Below are 13,390 nucleotides of genomic sequence, written 5' to 3' on the forward strand. Positions count from 1 at the left end.
GATCTCAATCCTTATTAAAATATTATCTTTATGTTGAAATACAGCGATGTGCGTATTGTGAAAATAGGGTATTAAAAGTATAAGCTCGATCTGCTCGACGCGTGGCTGGTTAAGTGGGTAAGTGTACAGTACCAATATATAAAAAAATACTATTGCGTTACAAATACTTTCTGCCTCACACGCATCGCAAAGAATACAAAATAAATTACAAACGAAAACTACATTCGTCCGAAGAGTTTCCACTAATTACTATAAACAGCTGCCCGATAGTAGTTCTAATTTCCAGGTTCCAGATTATAGGCTCCAGGTTCTGGGTTCCTAGTCCTGGATCCTGGGGCGATCCGGTGACCAGATCATGGCGTTGGAAGGGTATGCGGCTGGAGATGAGTTGAATGATCGATGCGAACGCGAGGGAACGATAAAATGATGCACATCCGTGCATGGATGATGAGCGCTCCGGTATCTTAGAGGACGTGCCGATTGTGAGCCAGGGCGTTCAGATCCTGGGGCGTCACGTAGCCATTGATCTGCGGCTGGAGACGAGAGTGCTGGTTGCCGCCTCCCGGCGCCCCACCAGCGGCGTGCGTCGGCGATCCCACGGTGGTGGCCAGAGGGGGCTTTATCAGCCCACCGCGCTGCAACTGCTCCATGGTGGTGTAGCCGATGTCAGTCATTTTGGGCGTGGGGGCAGCTGGACTTGTGGCCCCAACCGACGGCCCCAACTGGAGCGGTGGGGAAGCTGCTGGCGAAGATCCCGCAAAGGCTGGCCCTCCGGCTTGCGACATCGGAGCTGCGACTAGCGGCTTCAGCTTGTGCAGATCCGAGGCCTGCACGTAGTTATCCATGTTGAGCAGGTGGGCCGGGGGGAAGAAGGTGGACGCAGCGGCTGCGGTGGCGGCAGAGGGTACTGGTGGCGACCCAAAGGGTTGAACTGGAGCCGGGTTGAGTCGAGACTGTGGAATGGGAACAGGCACATAGCCGCTAAGCGGAATCTGCGATAACGGCTGGGACATCGGAGCGGGCATTGCATTCGAAGGAACTGGGAACGTGTGACCATTATCCGAAGGACCATTTCCGCCCCAGCTCTTCATCTGCGTGGGCTTGATGTAACCGTTGGTGTTCCTCTGCTCCCTTTCCATGTCGTTATCGCGCTGCTGTTGCTGCTCCCGCTCCCTATCCTGCTCACGCTCCCTCTCCCGCTCCCTGTCATTCTGCACGAGAAGGCCGTGCCGCATGGCCAGGTAGCTGGTGGGCGGACCAACTGCACTTATTGGCCCAGTCTCGTGGTTGTCATCGTATCCATCGCGATCCACGCAGCCGCCGCCACCAGAGGAGGACGCTGTGCGCAGCAGCAACTTGGAGCTCTCACTGCCGCAGCTGCTGAAGTCGTGCGGCAGATCCTGGGGCGTGTATGGCGGCGAGTCGTCCACGCGGGTACAGACGATGCCCCCGCTAACGGACGAATCTGGTCCGAGGCCCAGGCCCAAGCCACCCATGTCTATGGGCTTCTTCAGCGTCTCCATAATTCCCTGCGGCAGCACAAGATCGATATCGGACATCTTGCGGTACTTTTTGTACACCAGGTAGAAGATGACGCCCAGCACCAAGATAGCCACGGTCACCTCAATAGTCTGGTACATGGCTTTGACGCTGTGTGTGTCCGGTGTGCAGATGAACCCGTAGATCCCCCAGTCGGATTTGTAGAGCCGGTAGGCGGTCATGTTGGTAGCGTAGGCCTCGAACTGCAGCCGCTCATCTTCGCCGAGTGCGTTTATGTGTACCTTGCATTCCTGGCTAGCGGCCGACATAAGCAGAGCGGAACCTTCCGCTGCATCCGCTCCGTCCAATTGCGGATGCTGCTCCACGTTGATGGCACGCACCGCCAGCTGGAAGGGATTGTGGTTGGTGCAGCGCGGCGTGGCCATCACATAGGAGAGGTTCCCTCCCGGCAGGATAGTGCTTGTCAGGCAGCTGGCGTTGTTGTCGCGCAGCGAGATCTCGTAGAAATCAATGCGTCCGGCTGGCGTCCTTGGCGGCTCCCAGTCGAGACGTGAGCTCTGGTCCGGATTGTTGATCACGTACAGTTTTGGCGGTGAGGGAACTGCAAAAACGATTAGGAGGATTAGTATGCATTGCCTATTTGCAATGTTTTAAGCAATGGATTGCTGATAACACTCTTAATTTGAATGCTACCACCACCAATGAAAGCACATACCTCCGATGGCCGTGCTGATGAGGATCACATTGCTGGGCTCCGAGGGATAAACGGTCCGCGCACGCACGTTGACCTCGTACTGGGTGAACGCGGTGAGATTGCCCAGCCGGTAGCTAATCGGCTTCTCATTGTTCACCAGCTCGTCGGCGGAGGCACTTACGCGGAATGTCTCGGTGACGTTGTCGTGAAGCGAGCGGAAGGTACCCTCGTAGGCACGCACCACGCCGTTGGCCAGCAGTGGTGGCTTCCAGGCGAGCTCCACGCTGGCGCTGGTCACCCGGACTAGCTGCAGCTCGCGCGGCTGACTGGGCGCCGCCTCTCCGGTGCGGTTGACCAGCTCGTCGCTGTACTTGCTGACCCGCGAGTCCGAGTACATGAGCATCTTGACGCTGTAGTCCGTGTAGGGCACCAGGTTCTGGATGACGTGCTTGTTGGTATAGCGGTCGATGGTCACCGTGGTGCAATTGTCCGGACGGCCGGCCGAGCGCTGGCAGTAGGTCAGATTGTAGCCGGCCAGGATCACCGCACAGACGCGCTCCGACCAGCTAACAGTCAGCGACGTGCTAGTGGCCACATCGATCGAGGGCTCCATCTTGGCCAGATCGTCCTTCTTGTCGCTGCTGCAGATCGCCCAATGCAGGCCCGTGTTGTGCGTATGGTAGTTAGCCGACACGGCCATGTGCAGCGTGAGCAGTTGGTCCGGTGACGTGGTGAAATGATGCAGGCCACTGGCCACCTCCGCGAAGCGTATCGATCCCTCGCACTCCGACTGCAGGCCCGGCTTGGGCACGCACCAGAACACGGTGTAGTTCTGCAGCTCCTTCTGATCGCTTGGTGGATCCCAGCTGAGCGTGTAGCTCTTGTTGGTCGGGTGGTACACGCTGCGTATGTTCCTGGGCTCGCGCACCTTGAAGTCCCGATTGCTTATGGGGCCGATCGTCATCGGGGTGGCGTTCACGGACAGCCCCTGGCTGTTGCTGCTGCGGATGAGGAAGTGGTGGACGGCACTCATGCTCCAGTGGTCGATCATCGCCGAGTTGGACTCCACCTTGATGAGGCCAGGATCCCTGAAGGAGTCAAGCGGACGTAAATTAGTTGATCACGTATTAGGTGCAGTCCTAAAAGCTAATGTATAGTAATAAAGATATATATGTATATGCATATCTAAACTGGACTTTAATTGGTTAGTGTCTCGACTACCAGTTACCCCGTTCCCTCATAGTACGTTTTTCAATAAGTGCTATCTGTTACAACGCATCCAACGTATGCAATATACGCCCTCCCTCCATCAGGTTTCCAAACAAGTAAATTTAAGCAACAAAAAAGTTTAACATGATAAGGATAAACATTTTTAAAATGAATAATAATAATAAAACGCGTATAAAATGCTGATTCATAATTCAAGCAAGCAAGGAAACTGCGGTATACTAATAGATTACTCGTAAATTTGTATTTTTCTTCATACTTTATTGATGTGCTGAACCCAAAAATTATCTGTTATGATTAAATTTCCAGTCCAACAATCTTGTCGGGAATCGGAATTTTTGGGAATTGTTTGAAATTGTGGGAATACATTTTTACAAGTCTTTAGAGGTGCAAGTAATTTAATAGGGATAATTTGGGAAGTGTTCAGATGATCCAAAACACGCGACCTTAAAACTTTATTGATGCCCTATGTACATATATGTATATGTGTCTACATTAGTACAGATTGTTATTAAAAAAATAGTATTATTTTTTCTTAGAATATTTAACTCCAAGAAACTCCAGTCCGCGGAATTGCAATCCTAATTAAAATGGAAAGACAAGTATTTATCTACGTATGTACATACATATGTAGATTCTATTTAATCTACTGAACCTGCGATGGCGAAACTGAGAATTGGGTTTAGCACTGCTCAAAGCTCTCTTCAAAGTTTTTCCATTTTAAAGGCAAAACTGAGAATTGGGTTTAGTCCGGCAAGATTTCCATAAACAATTCTATCAATTCTTTGAATCAATTCATTTTTAATTTTATTTTTTATGTGGAATTTCACAAATTTTGAGTTTTTCATTTTAAAACCTCATTGGGAATTTTTTGACTTAACTGAGGAAACGAATTGTTTTTTGCGTCTTATTGTGTTGATATACTGTTTGCTTGTACGAAAACCCCCAAAAACTGAAACGATTTAACCACGTTGAAAACTAAATAATTAAGTTGAAAAAAATTGCTAAGAAGCAAAAGAACTATAGCAAAATATTATTATATTATATTATTATTATTCTCTTCAGAGTATTTAATAATAAATGATAACCAATTACGTTGAATTTTTCATACATAAAAGATAAGGCTTTAAAAATTTATAAACGCAATTGAGTAAATTTTTTGTGATAAGGTCCGATAATTACGGAGCAAATTTTTGTTGCGTATAAAATTTGAATAGTTCTTTTTTATAAAAAAAATGTCAATAAGAAATAATAAGATGAAACAATTTCAAATGCATTTATAATGCGCAAATGCCGCAAAAACCCCCACTCAAAACGCAGAAAATTTCAATAAATCATTAATTGGCTAATTTTAATCTTGACACTTTTTTATGAGAACTAAGTCTCGAAAAACTAAATACAAACATTACTTTATCTTCTCCGCTTGCAAAGACTACCGAAAGTTATTCGAACCCTTTGGAATAATTCTATGGAGAGAAGACTAGAAGACTGTGTCTTTATGTCGTTAAAAACATTTGATATCAGAGATGTTTGGCCTCGAAATTGCCATTGTCACCGGCTCGGGTTCTTATCTCGCCAAGATTGGTACTGCTCCAGGCTTTGGATGTTGGAGACAAACATGTGTTCCTATGTACATAGGTGTGCACTATAAATATCTGGGTTGTTTTTAGCACGTCTATTGAGTGTTGCTGTTTTCTGATAAAGAGAATCCTCTGAAAAACCCACGCCTTACGCCCCGAAAATGTGTAGATATACAGACTCCAAACTGGGGAACTGGAGGGCCTCCTCCGAATTCCGTGGAACTGCATTCGCCCAGAACGCCGCCCAGAACGTCTTCCCATTAATGAACGTGTTTCTGCCTCGCCGCGCCGCGCCACTGGCGTGCATGTGTGTACATCGGCACTTCGGACGAATTGTTAAAAATAAACATTTTCAGCGGAACCCCTACAATGAAAATGTGGCTCCCGGCGTGTGTGCTTGTGCAAATACTACGCCGTATGGCCGTATAGCTGTGTGGCTCGCCCTACGTATTCGCAAGAAGTCGTCGTTCCGGCGAATCTCTCCGGTGACTCGAGACAGGTTTGCCAATGCCCCACTAATTACTAATTAGGTGCCAAGCACCTCTTACGGCGCACATTGGTACGCTGATGCATATGTACATACATATGTATCTATCCCAGATCCGCTACTCACACGGCTGTTCCGTTGATGCGATACTCGCTGATGGAGTACCGAAAGTCCGGCCCGTTCAGCTCGTGCTCCTCCAGCGGCTCCCAGTAGAAGCGCATGGCCTTCTCCGACGAGTAGACATAGAAGCTGCCGTAGGTGACGCGGGGCGGGCGGCGCGGCGCCGCCGGAGCGGTGGCGAACGCGTAGATCATGGGCTCGCTCCAGAGCGTGTTGTTCTGGTTGGCGCGCACGCGCACCCGCAGCGTATAGTTGTAGCCGGCGAAGGGCAGCTCCGTAAGGCAGAGCGTGTCCTTGATAGTCAGCGTGTGGTTGCGCCAACTGGGCCGGGTGATCGGATCGAAGTTCTGCGGCGTGACGCGCACCTGCCAGACCAGGCCGCGATTGTAGTTGGACCGACGGGGCATCTCCCACGACAGGCACACGGAGCTCTCGGTCCTGTTGAGCTGGGTCAGGTTCTGGCCAGGTCGCGCCGGCACCAGACGCTCAAAGTGGTTGATCGTGATCGGCTGCGTCTCGTGGCCCAGGGCGTTGGAGATGGACAGTCGGAAGTAGAAGGTCTCGCTGAAGCGCTTGTAGTTGTCGTCGGTTAGGTTGCAGGTCACCACTGGCGCCGAGTCGAAGTTGCAGTCCAGGGTGTTGCTGTACCGCCAGTCGTTGTTGGTGTTGTAGCTGATGTTGTACTTGGTTATAACCGTGTTGGGCGGCTGGGTGAAGTTGCACACCATGAACTGGAAGTCGTAATCCAGGCAGTTGAAGTCGCGCACCAAGAGCGGCCTGGTGCCCACGTAGACCTTTGACTTGTTGATCACATACTCGTCGCACATGCAGTGGTAGTCGTTCTCCTGCTCCATGGCGTTCGTATCGCTGAACAGGATGGTGGTGTTGTTCAGGATCCGGATGTGCTTGGCATCGCGGTAGACGCGACCGCCACCGGTAAAGTATAGCTTCTCCACGGGGCAGTCACCCGCGCTCTTGCCGGTAAAGTAGTCCTCGTTGAGGGTGCAGCTCAGATTAAAGTCGCCGCCGATGAGCTGCTCCACCTTGGAAGGAATCACCCAGCCAGGGTCCAAGATGGCGTTAGCGCCACCCCGGCAGCCGGCGAGCAGCATGAGGAGCAGGACGAGCTGCACCTGAGCCACCATCTTTCTGGTCCCTGTCCCGGTTCTGGTACTGGTCCCAGTCCTAGTCCTTATCCTAATCCCCTACAGCCGCTGCTGTTAAGGTTCACTCTATTTTGATGGCTCTCCCTCTCTTCCTCACTCTTTCTCTCTGTCTTTGGCTCTTTTGCTCTCTTTCTGTCTCTCTCTCGCTCTCACACACGCGCACACCGATACGCCGCTCTCTCACACACACAAGAACACCTTGCTGGCCGTGGCACTTGTTGGCTCTGTATTGGTGGCCAGTTCTCGGAAACCGTTTATACGCTGCGTTCCTGGAAGTGGCTCTTAAACATTTCACTGCCCAGGTGTGGGCTTCTCGTCCGGGGCTACACTGTTCTGCACTAATTCACGGATTCACGGCTATCACAGCACTGCAATGCCAATTGCTCGCTTCGCACCTGGTACTGTTACTGTTTTGTCTCTGGCTCTCTCGCAAATGCAGAATCCTCAGTTGGCTAAGGACGGCGATCGCTCTCCTCCCTGCCCCCGCTCGCGTTGCAGACGATATAGTCGACGGTTTGATGGTCTGCAGTGTGACCGCTTATCGAAACTTATCGCAGCCCGATATGCGATATGACAAGGGCTACCTGGCGCCGAACGGTCCCATTGAGTGCGCTATGTGCAAGCCATTGTTTTCCAGCCGCAATTCAAATTATAAGCCACTGTTTGCTCGCATTTCTGCAACGGCCTCTGCCAAACATGTTTTCAAACAGAGCAGACGGCTTGGCAGCGGCTAAAATTCGTTCGACGCTTCAATTACCTGCTATCGATATATCGATTGACGATACGTCAGCCCTGGCGTGTGTAAATGTCAAAATCGAAACCGAGCGTGAGTGTGTGTGTGTGCGTGTGAGTGAGAAAGTGACGAATTACTTTTCATCAAATGGGAAATAGTTTAGTTTGAAAACACGTATCTATCCAGAACACAGAAAAATTACAGACGTGACAACATCTAGAAAAAACAAGCTAAATCGGCGCAAATAGAACTAAACGAGAACACAACAACTACACCATCGAAATGGCGGAAGGCGGCAGCAAGCGCATCAACGTGGTTGTAAAAACGCCAAAGGACAAGAAAACGGTCGAGGTTGACGAAGATTCTGGAATAAAAGATGTGAGTACGAAGCGCGTGACCCGCCTGGTTGCAGGTGGGTATCCAAAACCTTCTGGCCCTTTCCATTCATAGCGATGGACTCACTCACCCCTGCTCTTTGCCCACACCCCCAAAGTATTGGGCAATTAGTGCCCGTAATCGCGGTACAGTGCACTTTGCCTAAGCCGCACACAACACACGCAGCTGGTCTGGTACAGTGCACTTTGCACAGTACAGTGCTCGCTGGGCGCGTAGCCACCGAGAAGGGTGGTTCTTCCACACACCACACAACACCCATTAACCCACATAAATTGAAGCAGGGGCATAGGAAGACACATTTAATTGAAAGGGGAACTAGATCATGGGCCATAATAATGACAACAATCACACCATTCTCGCCCCACAGTTCAAAATTCTGGTTGCACAAAAGTTCGAGGCGGAGCCCGAGCAGCTCGTGCTCATTTTTGCCGGCAAAATTATGAAGGACACGGACACGCTCAAGATGCACAACATCAAGGACAACCTGACAGTGCATCTGGTGATTAAGGCGCCGACGCGCAACAACGAGGTGCCGGCCCGCCAGCCGGCTGACGTGCGCCAAACGCCCTTTGGCCTGAACCAATTCGGTGGCCTGGCCGGAATGGAGGCACTTGGAGCCGGTTCAAACACCTTTATGGACCTTCAGGCGCGCATGCAGAACGAGCTGCTCAACAACAGCGACATGCTGCGCTCCCTCATGGACAACCCGCTGGTGCAGCAGATGATGAACAACCCGGATACCATGCGCCAGCTGATCACGTCCAATCCGCAGATGCAAGACCTGATGCAGCGCAATCCCGAGATCTCGCACATGCTTAACAATCCGGACCTGCTGCGCCAGACTATGGAGCTGGCCCGCAATCCCTCGATGCTGCAGGAGCTGATGCGCTCGCACGACCGGGCCATGTCGAACCTGGAGTCGGTGCCGGGCGGCTACAGCGCCCTGCAGCGCATCTACCGCGACATCCAGGAGCCAATGATGAACGCGGCCACGGAATCTTTTGGGCGCAACCCCTTTGCCGGCCTAGTCGACGGCGGAGGCTCTGGAGCCGGCATCAATCCACAGCAGGGCACCGAAAACCGCAATCCCTTGCCGAATCCGTGGGGCGGTGGCGGTGCCAATTCGGCAACCAATGGCACAGGCAGTGGCTCCGGCGCCGGCAATCGGACGGGGGATCTGCCACCAAACAATGTGCTCAACACGCCGGCCATGCGAAGCCTGCTCCAGCAGATGGCCGACAACCCAGCCATGATGCAGAACCTGCTGAACGCGCCGTACACGCGTTCCATGATGGAGTCCATGTCCCAGGACCCGGACATGGCCTCGCGCTTGCTGAGCAGCAGTCCGCTTTTGTCTAACAACCCCGCCCTGCAGGAGCAGGTACGCCAGATGATGCCGCAGTTTATGGCCCAAATGCAGAATCCCGAGGTGATGAACATGCTGACCAACCCGGACGCAATGAACGCCATCCTGCAGATCCAGCAGGGCATGGAGCAGCTGCGCAGCGCCGCCCCAGGTCTGGTAGGCACCCTAGGCATTCCACCCCCACCACCGGGTGCCGGCTCCGCAACGGATCCAGCCAGCGGCGATGGGAGCGGGGGCAACAGCGGCGCCAGCACCAACAACGTCTCGCCGAGCAGCGGCCTCAACGCTGGCAACACCGGCACCGGCGGCCCAAGCCTGGCTCCGGGCGGTGGTCCCAACGCGCAGCTCTTTAACGACTTCATGATGCGCATGCTTAACGGGATGTCGAACAACACGGACAGCACACAGCCGCCGGAGGTGCGCTACCAGTCGCAGCTGGAGCAGTTGAACGCGATGGGCTTTGGTAACCGGGATGCCAACTTGCAGGGTGAGTGTCTTAGTGGGCCCTGGCCACCTGGCGTTCACCATTCTAATCCGCACTCTTGTGATTTACAGCTCTGATCGCCACCTTCGGGGACATCAATGCGGCGGTAGAGCGACTGCTGTCCCTCAACCAGTTGTCCTTGAGTTAACAACGCTAAGCCATTTCCAAACTGTACACAACCTGTCTATATATCTACGAACTACATCTATATCTACCACCACAGCCCTGGAGAACGCGAACGAGAACACGATGAGAAAGGGGGACGGGTCCTTTTCCCAAACACCCCGCCCACAAATTCCACGGTCAGCGCTGCTGATCGCTTGTTTCCCCATCAAGCGGGAAATATCTTGAATCCTTCATACCCACCCACATGCCAACATACCACCACACCATCACCCCTAAAACACAAGCAGACGGCTCCACACGAGCATAGGAGCCTTGAGAACGGAGAGATACTAGAGATAGATGGATGATATGTCGCGGTGAGAATGTTAGATAGAGATCGCATACCAAAGTGTCAGCACTTGCGTAGTTGATATCATTTTTTTTAATTATTTACTTTTCGAGAGCTCGGATAGAACCGAACGCTCTGTTAGACACCTGAGAATCCTTAAAGCGGAAATGTGTTAACCGAACACCAACTAGAATATGCATACATAATGCATAGTTTTGCACGCCCAGACCCAGACAAACACACACACACACACACACACTTCAACCGAAATGTTTCACGCATTTACCCTATCTGAGAACTTCGTTGATTTTCAATAAACTTAAACGGGTTTGTGCTCTTTTGTCATTGATAATGTAACTATTTTGTCGTAAACACATGTGAATTCCAGTTTTGTGCTCAAGAGAGAGCGTGACCGCGCCGCTGTTCCAATGTGCAAGGATGGTGCAGAGATCAGAGGCTCTAGGGGCTGATAAGGTAGTATCCTGTGCTCTGGTCAGGCAGTCTAGTTTTAGTCGGGTGCTAGTGGTGGTTACAGCGGCAGTCCTTCTGATTCCCCTCCTCTTTCTCGTGATCCGAAAACGTTCTGGAAATAACACAACTGCAAACGGGACAACGTACAGTAGATATCGGCTTTATGCTTACATGCGAATATGCTATGAAATGCATACAAGCAATACAAGTAGTCAATCAAAATGGTTATCGATTCGTTAATATAAGAGCAATCTCCAAGCGTTATTTATCCCATCCCGTTTTCAGAGGAATACAAATGTAAAAAGTTGTTGCACACAAGCAATTGCATGCTAACGATATCTACTGTAAGTTAATGTGTGTATATAGATATATATATATATATCAAAATATTCCATGGTGTTAACAAAAGACGTAAAACTATTTAAAACTCCTTAGTAAAGAGAGAATCCCCAACAATAATTTGTAATGTAATTTACTCTAAGCTTTCGTATGCCTATAGCCGACTATTTGGGTTCCCATTTTCGATTATTTCCGATCACATCCGACCATGCGTCAATCACACACTTTCGAAACGCTTTCCTTTGTGCGCTCACCGTTTATATAAGCTATGAATTCAGTGTATACCCTGTAAGTGCCACCACCACATAGCCTCGCTCCTCAGGTGAGCCGACTTCATCGTGCGACTGGGTGGCTGGTCTGGTGGGCTAATGGGCTAGTGGGCTGGTGGTAGCGGTAGTGGCAGTGGAGCTGTACCGATTCGAAGGCGATCGGAACTACGTTTATTTGTTTAGTTAAGGAAGTGGTGAGACAAAGTAATTGAATGTAAAATGATCACATGTTTTAAAACAGTAATAAAGCTACTTTGGTTTTAGATTATAGCCACCTTCGTGTTTTACTATCATCCACTTCCAATGCACCCGAATTCCAGCTCACCCACTTCAGCTGTTGAGTCTGCGCATAATTAGTAGCTAGTACTTTTTAATTGACATTTCTTGCCTTTACTGCAGCTTATACGTACAAGATAAATTAAAATAAAAACTAGTTTCACCACGCGTAATGCTCAAGCCGACGAGCTAGCCAGAACACTCACGATCCAGTCCATGTAGTGAGTGACATTGGTGCAGACATTTAAGCCTGCACAGGAACCCAACCCGTAGCTGATGATGCCGAACTGGAAGGTGCGATACCTGCCCATGTGCAGTATCTCCGCGCTCATGGGGCCACCGGAATCCCCTCGGCACGCATTGCTCGTCTTACTGCGGACGCATATCTGGGACTCGTCCACCGGCCACTGGAACTTCCGGCTGCAAAGCTGGCGATCAATGCGCTTCACATCGTCTGTCACTAGTACCCGTGGGATGAGGGGGTAGCCTTCTTCAGTTTTGCCCCAGCTAGTGATGTGGAATCGGGCAACGGCTGGCTCATTTTTGAGCAGGCATATTGGGCGGACAACGTCTAGGAGAAAGGCAGTTCTGGTTCAGACTTTGGAGTGCCCCGGCTAGATAGGCCACTTAATTACCTGAGTACTGCACCGCATGCTGCATCCGAAGTAGGGCTATGTCGTACTGTAGGTGTTGTCGTTCTCTGAATTGCGAGGGAACGATCTTCTTGTCGACCCTAACACAATTTGCATCCGCCCTGCAGGATTCCTGCAGGACTCCAGGATTCCGTCGGTCGAACGAAAAGGTTGTACCAAAGTGCACATGCCTGCAGGAAGAGAGATTTGGAAATGAGCTGCCAACACACCTGCATGACAATGGAGGACTTACATTTCATCATTGAATACGCAATGGGCTGCCGTCAAAACAATTCCTGTAATAGTTCAAAGATCGCCTTGCGTGAATAAAATAACCCTCATTCATCATTTGATTGAAACACTCACGATCGTTGATGAGAGAGCCACTGCATTTGACCTCGCCGTTCACTATTAGCGAAACCATCCAAGGATTCGCCTGTCTATCATTCTCGGTACCATCGTGCATCTTCAAAATGTGCCGCAATCCGCGCATTCCGCATTCCGTGTCGAGCAGGGAAGCCGATCCTTCTTGGGACCCTAGAAACAGGAAGCCAAGGATCAGGACTGCCGCTATTACTTTTCCCATTGTAGCTCTAAACCTGGACTGAAATCTAAACCCCGCGCCATTGACTTAAATATGGCCCTTATCGGGAGTTCTTCGCTTCTGCGAAAGATACAAATTCGGCTAAATTTTGGAACATATGACACATATCACTCCATATCCATACATTTACGCACTTTTCTCATAAAAAATTGATGAGTTTTTGATTAGTTGGAATAACAGAAATACATTTTGGGACGTTCATTTCATTTGAAATATGACACTTTTTTTTTGATACTCGAACCTCATATTCCATTTAAACTTTAAATAAGCTTCTATTATTATTATTACCTACGTAAATTTGGAAACCTTATGCACATAAAACAAAGGAAACGGTCTTGGATTAGAGAAAGATACACTGATGGTGGAAAAGAAACGGAGTACTCTTCTCATTTAAAACCCTATAGCCTCAAGTGATCTGCCTGTCTTAAAAAGTTATAGTAAATTGATAGATACATTTCTTTTATTTCTTTTAAAAATCGCTATGACGACGCAGAATGCGAAAGGAATTTTGTGCTCTTCAAAAATGTAATCATATGTCATACAATTATGAGTTCTATCTTGTTGGGACCACCTCGAATAAAAGTGAAAGTGA

The 13,390-nt window shown here is 50.0% G+C and overlaps 3 protein-coding genes across 3 annotated transcripts; 1 reads left to right on the plus strand and 2 right to left on the minus strand.

Annotated features, from left to right (window-relative positions):
• Positions 1–8: 8 nt before the first annotated feature.
• LOC122625337 (cytokine receptor) lies at positions 9–7,447 on the minus strand. The gene is made up of 3 exons (XM_043805451.1): positions 5,615–7,447; positions 2,216–3,282; positions 9–2,101 (listed from the first exon to the last, which is right to left on the minus strand). Exons 1-3 carry the CDS (start codon positions 6,751–6,753, stop codon positions 465–467), a joined length of 3,843 nt encoding a protein of 1,280 aa, XP_043661386.1. The 5' UTR covers positions 6,754–7,447; the 3' UTR covers positions 9–464.
• Positions 7,448–7,605: 158 nt separating this feature from the next.
• On the plus strand, positions 7,606–11,556 carry LOC122625338 (ubiquilin-1). Its single transcript, XM_043805452.1, has 3 exons — positions 7,606–7,885; positions 8,271–9,756; positions 9,825–11,556. The coding sequence occupies exons 1-3, from the start codon at positions 7,790–7,792 to the stop codon at positions 9,899–9,901; spliced, it is 1,659 nt and encodes a 552-aa protein (XP_043661387.1). The 5' UTR covers positions 7,606–7,789; the 3' UTR covers positions 9,902–11,556.
• Positions 11,557–11,738: 182 nt separating this feature from the next.
• On the minus strand, positions 11,739–12,780 carry LOC122624273 (serine protease grass). The gene is made up of 4 exons (XM_043803764.1): positions 12,561–12,780; positions 12,448–12,490; positions 12,198–12,385; positions 11,739–12,133 (listed from the first exon to the last, which is right to left on the minus strand). Exons 1-4 carry the CDS (start codon positions 12,778–12,780, stop codon positions 11,739–11,741), a joined length of 846 nt encoding a protein of 281 aa, XP_043659699.1.
• Positions 12,781–13,390: the final 610 nt, after the last annotated feature.

Source organism: Drosophila teissieri, chromosome X, assembly GCF_016746235.2.
Source record: "Drosophila teissieri strain GT53w chromosome X, Prin_Dtei_1.1, whole genome shotgun sequence".
Lineage (NCBI taxonomy): Eukaryota > Metazoa > Arthropoda > Insecta > Diptera > Drosophilidae > Drosophila > Drosophila teissieri.

Coding starts and splice junctions, on each gene's coding strand:
- LOC122624273 (XM_043803764.1), bottom strand. CDS start 12,780: ATGGGAAAAGTAATAGCGGCAGTCCTGATCCTTGGCTTCCTGTTTCTA. Junction 12,386..12,447: donor TGCGTATTCAATGATGAAAT/GTAAGTCCTCCA, acceptor CTCTTCCTGCAG/GCATGTGCACTTTGGTACAA. Junction 12,134..12,197: donor GCATGCGGTGCAGTACTCAG/GTAATTAAGTGG, acceptor CCTTTCTCCTAG/ACGTTGTCCGCCCAATATGC.
- LOC122625337 (XM_043805451.1), bottom strand. CDS start 6,753: ATGGTGGCTCAGGTGCAGCTCGTCCTGCTCCTCATGCTGCTCGCCGGC. Junction 3,283..5,614: donor CGCATCAACGGAACAGCCGT/GTGAGTAGCGGA, acceptor TGACTCCTTCAG/GGATCCTGGCCTCATCAAGG. Junction 2,102..2,215: donor CATCAGCACGGCCATCGGAG/GTATGTGCTTTC, acceptor TCGTTTTTGCAG/TTCCCTCACCGCCAAAACTG.
- LOC122625338 (XM_043805452.1), top strand. CDS start 7,790: ATGGCGGAAGGCGGCAGCAAGCGCATCAACGTGGTTGTAAAAACGCCA. Junction 7,886..8,270: donor AAGATTCTGGAATAAAAGAT/GTGAGTACGAAG, acceptor CTCGCCCCACAG/TTCAAAATTCTGGTTGCACA. Junction 9,757..9,824: donor CCGGGATGCCAACTTGCAGG/GTGAGTGTCTTA, acceptor TGTGATTTACAG/CTCTGATCGCCACCTTCGGG.